This window comes from Cervus elaphus, chromosome 14 (genome assembly GCF_910594005.1).
Source record: "Cervus elaphus chromosome 14, mCerEla1.1, whole genome shotgun sequence".
NCBI classification, from domain to species: domain Eukaryota; kingdom Metazoa; phylum Chordata; class Mammalia; order Artiodactyla; family Cervidae; genus Cervus; species Cervus elaphus.
This window is the reverse complement of record NC_057828.1, coordinates 45,330,635-45,348,588: the sequence shown is the minus strand read 5'-3', so window position 1 is coordinate 45,348,588 and position 17,954 is coordinate 45,330,635. Positions and strand designations below refer to the sequence as shown.

The 17,954-nt window shown below is 41.4% G+C and overlaps 1 protein-coding gene across 5 annotated transcripts in view; it reads left to right on the top strand.

Annotated features, from left to right (window-relative positions):
- The window catches only part of KIF1B (kinesin family member 1B), a 150,803-nt gene that overhangs the window by 104,760 nt on the left and 28,089 nt on the right, over positions 1-17,954 (top strand). For 3 of the 5 annotated variants that reach the window (XM_043922953.1, XM_043922952.1, XM_043922951.1), the window contains 8 exons: positions 803-1,051; positions 9,413-9,531; positions 10,495-10,580; positions 10,930-11,059; positions 11,232-11,394; positions 14,181-14,271; positions 16,213-16,331; positions 16,973-17,028. In XM_043922953.1, coding sequence (XP_043778888.1) covers positions 803-1,051; positions 9,413-9,531; positions 10,495-10,580; positions 10,930-11,059; positions 11,232-11,394; positions 14,181-14,271; positions 16,213-16,331; positions 16,973-17,028 — 1,013 coding nt within the window. The remainder of the gene's footprint in view (positions 1-802; positions 1,052-9,412; positions 9,532-10,494; positions 10,581-10,929; positions 11,060-11,231; positions 11,395-14,180; positions 14,272-16,212; positions 16,332-16,972; positions 17,029-17,954) is intronic. The other 2 variants (XM_043922955.1, XM_043922954.1) reach the window with 1 other exon arrangement.

Below are 17,954 nucleotides of genomic sequence, written 5' to 3'. Positions count from 1 at the left end.
TGACCTGATACGTCCTCACTTTAATTTTTAAAACAGTGCATCTCAGTTTAGTCTTTACCAAGAGTGAATAGTTGCACACCTGAGTAGCCCACTTGCACCTCTTTTATGTATACTTTGATTTCAGCATTGAATGTGAGTCCACATTGAGTCAAGTTCTTAGAGATTTGGAATTTTAAAAGCAGAGAACTGTCACCTTAATGACTTCAGAATTTGAATTATTTTCTGATTGAGAATACTTTCTGACAGTTTTAAAGGAACTGGGTTCAAAGGTGGAGCCGAAGTCGTCGTATTTTGTAGAGATGAAATTAGTGTTTTTCACTCTACTCTGATAGTAGAGTGTTTTTTTTAAAGAGATGAATTGGCCAGACACATCTTACCCAAGCAAGGTATATACCTACTTTGCCATATATCATTCATCCATTTTGTTTCCTGCTCCACAGTGACATGGAGATTGGAATAAAGATTTAAACTTTATTATTTCACTTGATATTGAGTGGCTCCTTTGAGGCCTGGCTGCTAATCTTTTGTGTGAACGGGAGAACATAAATGTTTTACAGCACGTTATTTACCTGGCATATTCTACTCATGTATTTCCTTTGCTTTTCTTATTCTAAGGATCAGTCCTTGTTCCCTTTCACCTGAACCAGATGATTTATGCTTATTTTATCCTTTTGCTTTCCCACTTGCTTATTTTGTTTTGGTTCCTCAGTGGGTTCTGTCCTTTTGGCACCTGTAGCTTCCTGTTTAACCGACTGTTCCTCTCTCCTTGGCTGTGTCCATCGGCGTGTCCCCTGGTGTCTAGCTCCCCCATTTTCCACGGCTGTGTGAATGAGCGCCTTGCTGACCGCACACCCTCCCCCACTTTTTCCACGGCCGATTCCGACATCACTGAGCTGGCTGACGAGCAGCAAGAGGAGATGGAGGACTTTGATGAGGAGGCGTTCGTGGATGACACCGGCTCTGACGCAGGGACGGAGGAGGGCTCAGATCTCTTCAGTGACGGGCACGACCCGTTTTACGACCGGTCCCCATGGTTCATTTTAGTGGGAAGGTTGGTGAGGTTAAAGTGAGAAAGGCTAAAAGGGACCAGCTCTTGCTCTAAAGAGGCTCCTTGTGCAATTTTGGACAATTTTGCTTTAATCTAGTTCAATTCATGATGTGGGTGAGAGAGCCCTCAGGCAGCATCTGGGAGCTTCTTGGCCTCCTCAGTACAATCTATGTGGCAGCGTGTGAAGACTTTACATGGAGGATCCCTTGTCTTACATGCCTAGTAATTCTGTTCTGAAGGAGGAGACCCCAGAGGAGAAAGTAATTAAAGCCAAGAGTCACACTGTTCTGGAGTTGGAGAATGTTATTGTGGTCTGATATTTCCTCTTGTAGGAATGTGAGTGAAGAAGCCTAAGGGAGCAACATGAGAGGGAGAACAGAGCAAGTCCAGTGTTAGGAGGAAGGGATTCTTGGCATCAACAGGAATCACAGGGACAAACATAGAGTCAGGAGTAGCATTAGGTTTATTTCTTGCATAGTCTGTGAGCCCAGAAAAGAATCAGGAACGTGAAATTCCCTCTTCGTCTAACTCAGATGGATACCTTTTCTTTGGCAGTTTCATGGATCTTTGGTTTCTGCTAAGATTTTACCTGTAGGCATTGTAATAATGAATCTCATAAAATTATCTGTTGAAACCGTCAACAATGGATATTTGTTCAGTGCTCCATGACACTGCTTTGTGTTGAGTTTAGCTGCCAAACTAAGGCATTGTCTCTGGCCCCATCTGTCAGTGATGCAGAGCTCTCATGCACATGTTCCTCATACTGGGGTCTTTGTCTACATCCTTCCAGTCTTCATGCTGAAGTAATTTTAATTACAAATTCAACAGTGCAACAGTCACTGGATTAAAAAAAGTATTATGTTTCGAGGTATTAAATTTAATTTCAGTGGTACTTTAAAACCATGTTTTGTTGAACCCTTTAAAAATAAAGGGAAATTACTTCAGTGTTAATGGGTTAGCACCAGTTATCTAAAAATAAACCTAAAGTGCAGCAAGTCTCCTGACCCCCTAGGTATGTAAGGTTCTAAAGCTTAGCTCATAGTATAGTGTTGGTTGGTTACCTGGTGAGAATTAAATGTAGAAGATAATCAGCTTTATGGAAAGGGAGAAAAGAAATGCTTTTTGATAGAAATGAAGACCTCAGTTATGACCATGGGTTGGAGTATTAGACAGCCTCACGGTTTTATAATGGTAAAGGGGCATTTATTCAGGTTTTCCATGAATGAACGTAAAGGGATTTTACAGCCATGAATATTGTCTGGTGTATGCCGGGAACAGATGTTCAGGATTTCAGAGGAGCTGATTTATATTAAAACTGAGGAAGGCAGTTCTGTGCACGAGTCAAGGGGCCATCATGCGTTCCTGGTTTTACCGCCATCCCCACCCTCTTTTCTTAGAGGGTCCGAAGTTGGAACCAAGTTTTTGTCCGTAAACTGCTCAGTCCTGGTGCCGGTTGTGCAGCTCCTCACCTTCTCATGCTGCTCACTTTTGTTCTGCATCATCACACGTGAGGAATAGGTGGCTTCACACTCTGTGGCGTGTTGGGAAGGACACTGACCTAACAGGGCTGACAACTTAAACTGAAGCCTGTTGGGTTCTCAAGTGTAAAATAGAGAGTTAGGTAAGAAAAAAATGAAAGAGCCTTTTAGATCTTTTTATTCTTTCCTTTTCTTTCATGCATACTAGAAGAATGAATATTCTGGTTAAGAGTTCTACTCAGAAGCATTTGTATTTTGAGCCAGTTGTATGGAAAACTTAAGTCAGAATCCCACTTAATGGGGAAATTCTCTGCCTTAAGTGTATGTATTTTCTCTCCTTTTAATCATACCAGATTGAAGTGTAGGTATAAGGGAGCCACCTCTACTTCAGTTTTCTAATAAATTACTTGTGGAACTATGGCTTAGGAATTGACTTTTCCATTTCTTTGAGTTCCCTGGTTCTGAAACTCACTTGACTTTGCAAGGAAAGCAGTAGGGAGGAGGTGAAATCGTAGTGGTCAGCAGAGTGAAGGCTGTCTCTTTATTTTTGCCCTTGATGGCATTTCTTACCTACAGACAATTCATAGCAACACAGCATCACCCAGTTACATACCGGTCATTCTCTGTGTAAAAGGAGTAACTTCTTTGCTGTTTTTGTGATTCATGGGATTAGATTTCCCCATTGACATATAATTGCTAATACAAGTCACATAAAATTTACTAGTTTTTTAAAAAAAAATTCCATTTGTAGGTTTTGATTCATGGCCTTGGCTGCCTCTGGTGAATTTTTATATGAAAATTAAAAGAGCTTGTCCCTTTAGCTGTTCTCTTATGGCATGCTGAGATATTATGAATCATCTGTCATCACTTGGGATGAAATGTGAAGTATTTAAGCTAGGCTTCTGGTTAAAGGTCTCCTGTGTTATTCTGTGACCTAAGTATCTGAACTGACATTCTTTCTGTAACTGGGATTGTAATTGCGCTGGTCTTCATTATCTTTGTGTTGACAGAATTTGTTTCCCTTTTTATGTAACCTCACAGAACTTTATGCTAATATATCCTTTACATCTTCCCCTCTCTCATCCCTCTTCTCTTTCAGTCTGCTAGATCAGGGTACAAGGATTCTCAAGATGAATAATAACTATAAAAATTCCAGTTTTAAAAGCTTCGTAAGAGAACTTTTATAAAGTCCAAAGCATTGATTTTGGGTTGGAGAGCCTGTGTTCTCATAGGACGAAGAGCTGTCTAGAGACTGTGGGGTTGTGTAGACACAGGCCCATACCACTGCCTTCGAATTCTAGAGTTCTCTCTCTGAAAAGGGAAATCCACAAGGATACTTTCTATTCTTACACTTTTGAAGTAGCCATTGCCATAGACAGAAAGGGGATTCTCTTCTTCACTGTGTTCTCAGATAGTACTTATTTCTTGGAACTTCCCTGGCGGCCTGGTGGTTAAGAGCTTCCACTGCAGGGAGCCCAGGTTTGTTCCCTGGTTGGGGACTTAGGATCCCGCATGCTATGTGGCACAACCAAAAAGTTATAATTTTTAAAGAAGGGTTCTTGTTTTTGAATAGCTACTTTTAAATATGAAAACAGCTGTATAAATTAAATATGGTTAAGAATCTAAACATATCCTATATAGTTAATATCTATTATGAGTATGGCTTTGAAAAATCAACCCAATATAAAGTTGAATGGTTTTCTTCTTACTTCTGGTTTAACCCATTTTTCTGTAAAAATCTTCCACTTCTACTTAAAGATAGAGAGCAAATCATTTTCCCATTCACTTATGTCCATAGATATTCAGTCATTGACCAGCTATTTTTTTAGTGCATTTATTCAATAAATCTAGCCAGGCCCTCTGCAGACAGTGGCAAGTAAAACCAGACATGGTTCCTGCCCTCACGGGTTTTCCGTGTGGTGGGTGAGATGGACAGATGATTGAATAAGTAAATGGAAATCATAGCAGTGATGGAGTTGTGTGTTACTGAGATCATAAAACATTGGGGAGACCTGTCCTAAGAGAGTGGTATTTGAAATAAGACCTGAAGATGTGAAATCAAAGGTTTGAAATGGGTAGTAGAGTTCAGAGAGGACAGCAGACAGGGGTGGAGCATGCGCCATGGCTCCTTAATGGTCAAGGCATTGGAAGCGGGCACTGGCTGGAATGCTGGCAGAAGATGGAGGTGGTCTGTATGTGTGCTGACTTTGAAAGTGAAATGATTCATTTAGTACCTTACACCAAATTCTTAGTCTTTAAACTCTGTCATAGTAGTTTATGTTTGAGAGTCTTGTTTTTAATCCTTTTCAGACTTTTCATTTAAAGATTTTTGCACCACACAGCTTTTGGCCCTCTTTTTTAGCATTGCCCTCCCCCACCTTTGGAGCAGACTGAAAGGGAAGCAGATGTCGTTTGATCTGATTCCATGTTCACTTGCAATTGTGGGTTTTTTTTTTTGGTTATACTTTCATTCATATTTCATTTATGCTCTTTTACTTTTATTAACATTTGTTTTCCTGTGGTGTATTTCGTCTGTTTTCAGAATTGTTTTCATTTCTTTGAGTTGAAATCCCAAAAATCTACTCCATGTTCCTTTGCTTTGTTTTAAAATAGATTCAGAGCAGGAAAAGGTGCAGACATGCATACAGGCATACCTTGGAGATATTGCTGGTTTGTTTCCAGACTACCACAATGAAAGCAAATATTGCAGTAGCCAGTTGCATGCCTTTTTTGATTTCCCAGCGCATGTGAAAGTTATGTTTACATTACATTTGGTCTATTAAGTGTGCAAAGCATTGTGTCTAAAAAAACAACATACATATCTTAATTTGGGTTTCCCAGGTGGCTTAGCAGTGTAGAACCCACCTGCCAGTGCAGGAGATGCAGGTTCAATCCCTGATCTAAGATTCCCTGGAAAAGGAAATGGTAAACCACTCCAGTGTTCTTGCCTGGGAAATCCCATGGATGGAGAAACCTGGCGGGCTACAGTCCATGGGGTTGCAAAAGAGTCAAACATAACTTACTAACTAAACAATGATGACCTTAATTTAAAAATACTTTATTGCTAAAAAAAAAAAATGCTAGCCATCATCTGAACCTTCAGTGAAATAGACTATCTGCTGGTGGAGGCTGTTGTTTGATAGCATTTTACCCACTGTGGTGGTGTTACTGTGGTACTTTCCAAATTGGAATCAGTCTATTGAAACCCTGCCCCTGCTTTATCAAGTATATTTATGTAGTATTTTAAATCCTTTGTTACCATTTCAACAATCTTCCCAGTGTCTTCACTGGAAGTAGTTTCCATCTCAGGAAACCACTTTCTTTGCTCCTCCATAAGAAGCAACCCTTCACCCCATAAAGTTTTATGAGACAGTAGTTTAGTCACATCTTTAGACTCCTCTTCTAATCCCTGTTCTCTTGCTGTTTCTACCACATCTGCACTTAACTTCCTCCATCGAAGTCTTGAATCCCTCAAAGTCATCCATGGGGGTTGAAATCAACTTCATCCAAACTAGCGTTAATACTGATACTTTGACTTCTTCCCATGAATCACAGATGTTCCTAATAGCATCTACAATGACATATCCTTTTCAGATCCAACAAAGAAACCACTGTCTATGGCAGCTGTAGCCTTACAAAATGTACTTCTTAAATAATAAGACTTGGAAGTCAAAATAACTTCTTGACCCATGGGCTGCAGAGTGTGTGTTGTGTTAACAGGCATGAAAACCTTAATCTCCATCAGGGCTCATTGGTGACCAGGTGCATTGTCAGTGAGTGACAATATTTTGAAAGGATTCTTTCCTCCCTGCCCCTGAGCAATAGGTCTCAACAGTGGACTTAAAATATTCCATAAAGCATGTTGTGAAAAGATGTGCTGATCATCTAGACTTTGTTGTTTCATTTATAGAACACAGGCAGACTACATTTAGTGTAATTCTTAAGGGCCCTAGGATCTTCAGAATGGTAAGTGGGGATTGACTTCAGCTTCAAGTCACCAGTTGCATTAACCCCTAACGAGAGTCAGCCTGTCCTTTAAAGCTGGGCATTTACTTCCTTCTAGCTCTGAAAGTCTTAGATGTCATCTTCTTCCAATAGAAGGCTGTTTCATCTGCATTGAAAATCTGTTATTTAGTGTTTTTGTTGCTGTTGTTCAGTTGCTAAGTCATATCCAACTCTTTGCAACCCCCTGGACTACAGCATGCCAGGCTCCCCTGTCCTTCACTGTCTCCTGGAGTTTGCTCAGATTGATGTCCACTGAGTCAGTGATGCTATCTAACCATCTCATCCTCTGCCACCCCTGTTCTTCTTTTGCCTTCAATCTTTGCTAGCATCAGAGTCTTTTCCAGTGAGTCGGCTCTTCACATCAGGTGGACAAAGTATTGGAGCTTCAACTTCAGCACCTGTCCTTCCAATGAGTATTCAGGGTTGATTTCCTTTAAGATTGGTTCAATTTCCTTACAGTCCAAGGGACTCTCAAGAGCCTTCTCCAGCACCACAGTTTGAAAGCATCAATTTTTTGGTGCTCAGCCTTCTTTATGATCCAACTGTACATGACTACTGGAAAAACCATAGCTTTGACTATACAGACCTTTGTCAGCAAAGTCGTGTACTCCTTTTTAATATGCTGTCTAGGTTTGTCATATCTTTCCTTCCCAGGAGCAGGTGTCTTAATTTCAAGGCTGCAGTCACCATCCACAGTGATTTTGGAGCCCAAGAAAATAAAATCTGTCACTGCTTCCACTTTCTCCTCATCTGTTTGCTATGAAGTGATGGGACCAGATGCCACGATCTTAGTTTTTTTGAATGTTGAGTTTTAATCCAGCTTTTTTTTACTCTCCTCTTTCACCCTCATCAAGAAGCTCTTTAGTTTTTTAGTGTTAGCTACCTTCATTAATTATCTCAGCTGGATCTTCTGGATGATTTGCTGCAACTCCTACATCAGTACTTCTGCTTCCTTTTGCACTTTTATGTTATGGAGATGACGTCTTTCCTTAAGCATCATGAGCCAATCTCTGCTAGCTCCATACTTTTCTTCTGCAGCTTCCTCATCTCTCTTGGCCTTCATAGAATTAAAGGGAGACGGCCTTGCTCTGAATTAGGCTTTGGCTTATGGCAGTGTTGTGGCTGCTTTGATCTTGTATCCAGACCACACAAACTTTATATCGTCAATAAGGCCTTTTCACTTTATTATATCATTTGTGTATTCACTGGAGTAGCATTTTTAATTTCCTTCAAGAACTTTTCCTTTGCATTCACTGCTTCGCTGACTGACACACAAAGCCTAGCTTTAAAGCTGTCTTAGCTTTCAGCTTGCCTTCCTCACTAAGCTTAATCATTTCTAGCTTTTTATTTCAGATGAGAGACATGAGACTCTTCCTTTCACTTAAACACTTAGAGGCCATTGTAGGGTTATTACTTGTCCTGATTTCAATATTGTTGTGTCTCAAGGAATGGGGGGGGCGGTGCTCAAGTATAGGAAGAGAGACAGGGGAATGACATGTTGGTGGAGTAGTCAGAACACACATTTACCGAGTAAGTTCACTGTCTTGTATAGGTGTGGTTTGTGGCATCTCAAAACAATTACAGCAATAGCATTGAAGATCACAGATCACCATAAAAAATACAATGATAATGAAAAACTTTGAAATATTATGAGAATTACCGAAATGTGACAGAGAGTCATGGAATAAGCAAATGTTGTTGGGAAAATGGTGCTTTGCTGGAGACATGGTTGCCACAAACCTACTTATAGAAAATGCAATATCTGCAAAGTGCAAAACAGTGGAGCACAATAAAACGAGGTATGCCTGTATGTGTCACATTGGGTTACGTTTGTTTCCTTGATGTAAATGTTTACCTTTTGTCTTGTCTCGTGTCCAAGGATCAGCATATACCAAGTGGGAAGATAGGAGCAACAGTAGGAACTAGGTTCTGTTTCCCATCCACTAATTGGAATAAACACCCAAACTTTGTGATCACCAGTTTGTATTGCTTAAAGAAAAAAATCAAAAGCTAAAAAATTATGAAAGAAGATAAAAAGAGAACCAATGTGATACAACTTTGCTAGTTTGTCTGAAGTAGAAAATGTTAGGTCTTATTTTGTGTGTCTGATTTCTGAGTAAGGTTTTGGGCTCTAGAAGCAAAAGCCACCCTTTGTGGATCAGTGTCTCCTTCCTTAGCGTTTTTGTTGATGTCCATCCTGAGTCTCCTACAAGCTCACTAACAGATATTTCTGGCTTCATGGCCTTTCTGCCCATATGTGTCAGTCACCTTGTCTAAATATCATAGTCATTTCTTAGGGTAAAAATAAAGACCCAGAGTGTTGTGACTTGAAATCTATTTTAGAGTTATTAGTTGTATTTCAGTCACATTTCTCTGGCCTTTTTTTTTTTTTTTTGGTCTTCTGATTTCTGTTTTATCTATTGGGAAAAACAAAACAAAACCTCTTTATATAGTTACGTGAAAAGATTGAACTCCTTAATGGGCTCCCTTTTCCCCACCCTTAGCAGTATTCATATCTTAGAAGTCTACTTCCAACTGTTACTCCTCTACCTGTTGTAGTAATTTTATAGGGAGTAATTTAGTGTAAGTTGATCTTGCACAAGCATTTGCATTTGTTTATTTGTTATTTGTGCTGAAAAAGCATCCGGAGACAGTCTGAGAGTACAAAACAGAGCGGCAGCATTGAGACAGGGCCCAGAAGCCAGCTCACAGTTTTGTGAAGGTGTTCTCGGTGAATCTGAAAGCCAGCCTGTCTGTCTGTGGGATGCTCAGACGCCTGTCTGTCTGTGGGATGCTCAGACGCCTGTCTGTCTGTGGGATGCTCAGACGCCTGTCTGTCTGTGGGATGCTCAGACGCCTGTCTCCTGGTTTCTGTCTCTAGGGCCTTTGTTTACCTGAGCAACCTGCTGTACCCCGTGCCCCTGATTCACAGGGTGGCCATTGTCAGCGAGAAGGGAGAAGTGCGCGGGTTTCTGCGTGTGGCTGTGCAGGCCATTGCAGGTAGGTGCCCCTCTTCTGAAGTGACAGCTGTGGGTTCTTCGCCTTGAGACAAAGCAGGCCGGTTCCGTATGTGCCACGTTTCAGCCACACGCTTCAGAACAAACTGTGGTGCATTTGACTGTCTCAGAGAGCCTTTCCTGCTTCCTTTCTAACTCTTCTTCCCAAACTTCACAGGCAGATCCTGTTTGGTTTGTAGTAGAGCCTACTGCTATTTTTGAATAATGGGGTGAAGGGGTTTCCTTTACCATGAGGGACAACTCTTGGATTAACTTTATAAAAGTCATTTGCATTTTAAATAATGGATCTTAACTGCTTCAGAAGTAACAAGATTTTCAGACATTTTCTTGGCTACTTTTCTCTCAGGATACAGCTAGACATTTTGTGCTTTGGCTGCAGTTTTGTAATGCATGGATCAAGATTTTGATACTTTACACTTTTCCAAGATCCAGCCTACCTTATGAGGAAAGAATGTGGCTATTCCCTGTTAACTTTTCTGTTTTAATTTCCAAATGCTGTGCTGTATTTAATGACCTTTCAGCTTTTCCCCATGGAAATGTGTGACAGTCACCAGTGTTGACTTTATGGTGGTCTCCACAAGTTCAGTCTAGTATTTTCAAATATTTGTTGAGTATTGTTGAATATAGTCTCACTAAGGAAAGGGAACAGTATTTCTAAGTATGATATTTGAGCAGTATCAAGAATCAAACTGATTCTTTATTAACTAATTTCATTTGAGCAAGGAGAGGGGTATGTTTCCCTGAGTGGAGGTGGAAACCCTATTTGATCTTACTGCCTTAGTCTCATTCTTTCTCATGCAAAAGACTTGTTCTTTAGTATTTCCTCTTATATTAAATTTTTGGGACCTTAAGTTTCTACGCTTTCCAGTTTATTTTGTAATCCAATGAGTCATTTTCCCTCGGCCCCATATGTTGTCTCATCCTTGCTTTTTTTTTTCCTGCTTAGCGGATGAAGAAGCTCCTGATTATGGCTCTGGAATTCGACAGTCAGGAACAGCTAAAATATCTTTTGATAATGAATACTTTAATCAGGTGAGGAATCTTCCAGGAAGAGAAAAACCTTGCAGAAGGAGAAAGAAGTAGACACATTTGTTAGGAGGATGGATGTTCAGCACTGGAGGGAAGTTCTCCCTAGAATTAAAAAGTGTAGGTAGCCGCAGGCTTGTTTAATAGAACATAGGACATGTCTGACAGTTCCTAAGGCAAGGGTGAAGGCCCAACATTTATACTATGTGGTATATCACCTTTTCTCAGGCAGTCCTTAATCCACATAACTTTTCAGTCACGATTATTTGTGGGGTACATAAACAGACATAAAAGAAACATGGGAAAAATATGTTGTCACATTGCTTATCATCTACTTATGCTGCCTTGTTTTCAGAGTGACATTTCTTCAGTTGCATTGACCCGTTCTGGTCTGTCCTTGGAGGAGCTGAGGATTGTGGAAGGACAGGGTCAGAGTTCTGAGGTCATCACTCCTCCAGAAGAAGTCAACCGAATGAATGACCTGGGTGTGTAATCAGAGTGCTGTGACTGGGGGTGCTTTCAAAGAGGGGAAAACACTGACCATTGTCAAGGCCGTTCACTACTTTTATCAACTAGTGATGGAAGGATACACTCTCCTCTCTGAAAGGTGCTTTGTCATTATTTGAACCGTACCTGTGTTCATTTGACCTGCCTTAGATCTGAAATCAAGCACTTTGCTGGATGGTAAGATGATGATGGAGGGATTTTCTGAAGAGATCGGCAACCACCTAAAGCTGGGCAGTGCATTCACTTTCCGGGTCACAGTGCTGCAAGCCAGTGGAATCCTCCCAGAGTATGCAGACATCTTCTGTCAGTTCAAGTAAGCCCCACTTTGCTCTGCCTCCCTAGCCATTAACCCGGGTGATGACTTTTGTGCACTATAAAGTACTCTTAGACGTGCCAGATTGTACACTCTCGAGAGAGAAATGACTGCCAGACCCTGAAATAAAATGCTTTCTTTACTCTGAATGGGAGTAGGAAGTGGAAATGGGCAATGGAACGAAACAGAGTTCGTAGTTGGAAGGAGTACGGCCACACATCCTGCTAGAGGTTCAGTTATGGACTGCCCCCCTCTGCTAGGAGTACAGGGTCAGATCCAGTTAAGCTTATTCATCAGCCTTTTTAATGTTCTTCATGCCAAAATGTCTTGTTAATAAACAAGTCTGAAATCAATGAGTTATCCAACTGCCAATTATGCCTGTTTAATGCTTGGGAAAGGCAAAATGTATGTTGTTTAAAGAACAGCAAAATTCTATATCCATTGAAAGAAAGCTAGTAAGTATGTAGACAAGAAGTGACAGGTTTCATTTCTCATCTGTTTAATAAGCATTTTCTATCCTGTAACCCTCTGGAGCTCTGTGCTCTAGTTACTTTTGTCTCAAGACTTCCAAAAACATTTTTTTGGAGAATCTTAATTATTAATACTCCCAACATCAGTATATCTTTTGAGTACTTGGAAAGGGCCACAGTATAAGAGAACAAGTCTGAACTGCCCCATTCCTAAAGCCCACGGTTTTCTGTTGGTGCCACCAAAAGGCTGCTTTAGGTTTCTGCCCTTCCTTTGCCCTCGGTGTGTGCCTTATCCTTTCTGGAGGCCTCATGCAGCTTCACTTTCTATGTAGTTGTCAGCCAAATCCTCAATTAAATGTGGTTATTACATAGTAAGCTGCTAATGTCATTTGCTAAAACTTAACAATTGATGAAATATTATCCGTCCAGTGTAGATTTGCACATTTAATGTGTTTTCACTAAGTCTCCATTAGTAGCTGATGTATTTTATGGAAAAGACCTGCTTGGCCAGCTGACATCTGAAATGGCAAGAATGGTCTATTAACTTCTGTCCCAAAGTCTCCTGATAAGAGAGTAGCATCTCCACCTGGTGTAAGCACTGGAGGAAAGGGCATGTTGACTCATGTTGAAAGAAGACTCAGATTTTTCTGGGGTTTTTATAAACTCTCATCTGGCCTGCCTTGGGAAGACACAGCTGTAGAGCACAGTCAGTGGCCTCATGTGTTACCTGTGTGGAACCCCGGGATATTGGTATCTGCTCCGAGGAGAGCCTTGGAGAAGTGTAGGGCAGAGGCCAGCTGATGCTCATGCAGCCTCTGGCAGGTGCACCGTGTGGTCTGGAAAGGAAGAAATTGGAAGAAAAAGAAAGGAGTGAAAAGTAAAAGAGAGGGAGAGAGGTAAGGAGAAATGAGAAGAAAGAAAATAGGCGAGAGTATGTGTAGTGTGGGAAGATGCAGTGTCACAGTGGTACATGATTTGATTACCTGGCAAAAGTCCACCATGGTCTTCAGGCTGAGAGAATTATGGCTGACCCTTAAACAACTCAGGAGTTACGGGCATTGACCCTCCTCCACAAAGTCTGAAACCCAAGTGTATATCCAGGGTTCCTCTGTATCCACAGTTCCACATCTAAAGATTTAACCAACTGTGGATCATGCCAAACCATAGAATTTACTATTGGAAAAAATCCACATATAAGTGGACCCAACACAGTCCAGACCCAGACCACCAGTGGTGTTCAAGGGTCAGCTGTAATGTGGAAGACCAGGAGTTCATGGAAGACCTGGTCTCTCTGCCCCCTGTTTTTCCCTTTTTTCTTGTAGTAGTGTGGGGTATTCTTCTAGTGGATATTTCTGTCTAGCAGTACATCTTTGAATTGTGTATTCTGTAATTCTCTACTTTTTATTTCAGACTAATATTAGGGAGACAGAACAGTAAAATCTCATTATTTATGAGAATAAGTAAACATAGCCCAGTGGCTCAACAAACATTTCAGGAGTATTTTCTATATTTCAAGCTCTGTGGGAGACACACACTCTTGGGGAAACAGGCAAATAAATACACTATGGCAAACAATGGTATCATTGCTATTGAAGAAAAATAGGTCCCTGTTGCTATGGGAATGCAGAACTATTTGAGTGAGTCAGGGAAGTCTCGCTGGAAGAGGTGACATTTGAATCTACTCCTTGCTGGTCTTAGAGAGGCTCCCAGCAGGTGTGCCATCCACAGGCTTTAGTGCTACCTTATAGAAGCTTCAATCTGCCAAATCTTTTCTATACAAAATGATTTCAGTTTTTATTTTCAGTAAAAAACTTCTACATTGGAATGAGAGGTCACTGAATTCCCTCTTCGTGTTCTTCATAGCTAAGTGGTATGTGCTCAGTTATTTCAGTCATGTCCGACTCTTTGAGACCCCATGGACCATAGGTTTCCAGGCTCCTCTGTCCATGGAATCCTCCAGGCAATAATACTGAAGTGGGTAGCCATTCGCTTCTTCGCTACCCAGGGGATCTTCCCTATGCAGGGATCAAACCCACGTCTCCTGCATTTCCTGCACTTCAGGCAGGTTGTTTACCGCTGAGCTATCAGGGAAGCCCCACTAAGTGGTAGGTTAGTTGATTTTTCAGTCAGTTTTGAAATAAAATCTAAAATGCTATCTGTGTGATATGGAACATGTTCTCTACCTGGGCAATGCAAATAATTTGTCTCAGTTAAAAACTCTGCATAAGATGCTTCTTTCCATGGGATCCAAGATAATCCTGATGAAGCATTTAAAGCGAAATTAATGTGGGTTTTTGTCTTTTTCGCTCTTTTAAGCTTTTTACATCGGCATGATGAAGCATTCTCCACTGAACCCCTCAAGAACAATGGCAGAGGAAGTCCTCTGGGCTTTTACCATGTACAGAACGTAAGTCACATGGACATTTTTTGCCAGGTGTATTATAGGTTGGTGGTACCCTGAAGCAGCTGGTGTGAGGCAGGCGTCATGTATGGGCTCCCTTTGGCTTTTTCAGCCAAAGAAGGATGATAATCCGAGCTGCTATGCAGGGGGAGCTCTGTGGCGAGAGCGGACAATGGAGGGAGCGGCCAGGGCCCGGAGCTCATCCTCAGTGGACAGAGCAGCCAGCATCTTCTCTGAGTGACAGTGGGCCTGTGCGTAGCACTAGGGATTGATCTGCCAGTAAATTCTTTGTCATTGGATTGTGAGTTGTTTTAGTGTTTCCGTCCTAGAAAAATAAGCATGTTTAATATGAGTTTTGTTAAAGTTAATATGTTCTTTAAACTGTAAGAGACAACACTGTTTGGATACAAATAATGTAGAAACTATGAAATTCTTTTGTAGCTGAACTAAGCTTCAGAATCTTTTTTCCTTTCAGCTGATTTGCTGATTAAGCCTTTAATGCCCCTTACAACTCTCCCATAAATGGAGTAAGAGAACAGACCCTCCATCTCTTCTAGAAAGATTTACTTAACCCCATTCAAAAGTCTTCATTCTCATCACAAGAGCTAACATTCACTGAGAGCTTATATTGTGTCAGTCATTGTTAGAGGTGCTTTTTCTGTCTTAATTGATTTAATCCTTTCTTTTATGCCACATACTGTCATAATCCTCATATTATAGTTGAGATAACTGAGGCACAGAGCAGTTGAAGTCACTCACCAAGGTTACAAAGCTAGGAGGAGGCAGAGGTGGGATTGAACCCAGGGAAATGTGACTCTAGCATCCAGGATCTTCACAGCTGTACAGGAAACAGTCTCATTCTCTTACTAACCATAGTCCACTCTCTAAAATACAAAAGGGGGAAAAATAAATAAATAAAATAAAATACAAAAGGGGGACTCCCTTGTGGTCTAGTGGTTAAGACTCCACTTCCACTGCAGGGGAAGTGATCCCTGGTCCAGGAACTAAGATCCCACATGCCGTGCAACTTGGCCAAAAAAATAAAAATAAGAAAGGACAACTCCAAAAATGGAAAGAGCAAACACAAAACACAGTTTTCTTTTTTATGTTTAATTGTATAAACATGAGCTTGCCTGTATATGATCAATATTGATTGTCTCCTGTGTACAAGGACCGTGCCTGATGCCACTGTGTGGGGGTGTGGGGGACACTTAGATGAATCACAGGGGATTATGCTTCCGAAGAGTTTAGAATTATGATAGGAGAAATAAAATGCGTATTTATTTTATGTATAATTTATAAAAATAGTAGTACAACTTATGAAGATATTAGAAAGGTATTCTTGAAATGCAGTGGGAATGGGAGAAGGGAGAATTATTTCTACTAATGGAAAAGGAATTTTATGTTACATTCTTTGTTGAGGGTGGATGGTTGGATGGAAAAAGAAGGTTGGGGAGCTTCCTGAAGGCTGTAGTGTAAATAAGAAAAGGTGGGTCACTCTTGGCCTTGTACATGACACATAGTCAGCAGTCCCAGTTTTCATATCGTCGTTGCTGTTTGATCTGGGCCTTGAAATACAGGAATAACAGAGAGACAGAGAAGTGGGAAGGCTTCTGGGGTAGGGCTGCCGTCTGGGCCCGCCCTCAAAGTGGAGGAGAGAACAGGCGAAGGGAGCAGCTGATGGAGTCCTCATACTGACTGAAGGACGCAGAGGGGCTGGAGGTCAGTTAGGGTAGGTGGTGGAGGGTCTTGAACGCCTGGTGCTTGGTCAAGTTGCTGTAGAAGGAAAACCAGAGAAGAGCCCGTCTCTGGTGTGAGAGGCCTGCAGAGTAAAATACCCAGCATATACTGGGTACTCAAAAGTGCCTAAGTGCTGTTTGCTGCAGACATGTGCATTTTTCTATAAAAAATCTTTCCCTAATCGAGCTTGGCCCTACTCCTTATTAGATTGCAGTGGAGGTTACGGAATCATTCGTGGACTATATCAAAACCAAGCCGATTGTGTTTGAAGTCTTTGGGCATTATCAGCAGCACCCACTTCACCTGCAAGGACAGGAACTTCACAGGTTTGGACCAAATGAGCAAAGATTTTTGTTGTTAATATTGTTGTTGTTATTGTCACTTGCTGGAAAGGAAGAAATCTTTTGAGGGATTAAGATAGGTAAGTGACAGTTTTATATATAGTCCTACGTTTCCTTTTTAGAAATGTCACCATCTTTCTTCTAAGCCACCCAGTCACTAATTGTAGGAGGAGCAAATCGAGTTTTGCCCAGGGGCCCTTGAGTACCATCTTCTTATAAGAAGAGATTTTGAATAGGATAAAGTTGAGGTAATCGAGATATAACGTGGAAATTGTGTATAATTGTTCCTAACCACCTAGAACTGCATGGAGCATAGAGTCACTGTGAAACGTGTGTCTGAGTAGATACACCAGAATGAGTGAGGAGACCATGATGGGGACTCTGGGATGATGGCAGAGTGTCAGTGTTAACAGAAAAATTTTCTTATTCATTAGGTAAGACTTAACAAGGAGACTTCTATTAAAATGTCTTAGCCTCAGTTTTACTGTGTGGGAATATATCTGATATCTGATAATGTGCTAGTGTTGAAAGTACAGATGATCTGCTTCTAAAGGGGATTTAAACATGCCATTAGTATTAGCATGGGGGTCTCTTTAGTCTTGAAGAACTTTCATCTTCCTTCGCAGTCCACCCCAGCCGTCTCGACGATTCTTCCCTCCACCCATGCCGCTATCCAAGCCAGGTGAGTGCCAGCTGGGTTCTTTATATGCTGTACAGCTCTGATTCTGCATGACTTTTCAGGTAAAAATTCATATTCAAATTCCTGCTCAACTTCTGTGCATCCCGGGTGTTCCAGTATCTAGCAGGACCTAGAATTGTTGGTGAGAAGCTCTAGGGCTCTATCCACTCCGACGCTCTGGTCTTCTTGTTGCAGATTTTGATAAACTCCCTGCTCCTCAGTCTCTCTGCTCTGTGTGTAACCCCTTTAACTTCAGTGGTGGGCATTTTTTTGCATGTTACATTTGTTCTGCATGTTCATGTATCTTGTTTTGACTTTTCTTTGTTTATTTTCATCCTTTTTCCTCATTGCTCACTTGCCACATTCTGCCCCCCCACCCCACCCCATGCTCATTCTCCACCTCTGTGCACCTTACCTCCATCCTGCCTTCAGACCATGAGAGAAAGATTGAGCTGATCCGATTTCTCATATCTGACTATGTGAATGTGCATGTGTTGGACACATTTTCTGAGCATGCCAACGTGCTTGCCTCCTCCGCCATTGCCACCTTCCAGGATGGGGCTGACCCATCACCGCCTTTTCTCTTTCTGCCAGTTCCCAGCTGCCAGCCCGAGAGGGTACCTAAACGAGATGGTTAGTAGCTAAATTAGCTCTGCCTTAGATGTAGAACCATCCTCAGGGGCCAGTTCCAAAGTCTGGCTTTCTGTGTAGGAACCACGGATGTTTCTGTTTGCTACTTGACCTGAGTGTAGAGTTCACCACATTGTCAAGGTCATGTCACATTTCCTTCAGAGAGATTTTTAGGAAGCACCTCTGTTTATGCCCTTTTCACATCATGGGGTGGGGGGGCTCCCTAGGTTTGTTGGTTTGGATTCTTTGCAGTGGTATTATTAATTCAAAGGATTTTTTAATAGTAGATGGCTTAAAAA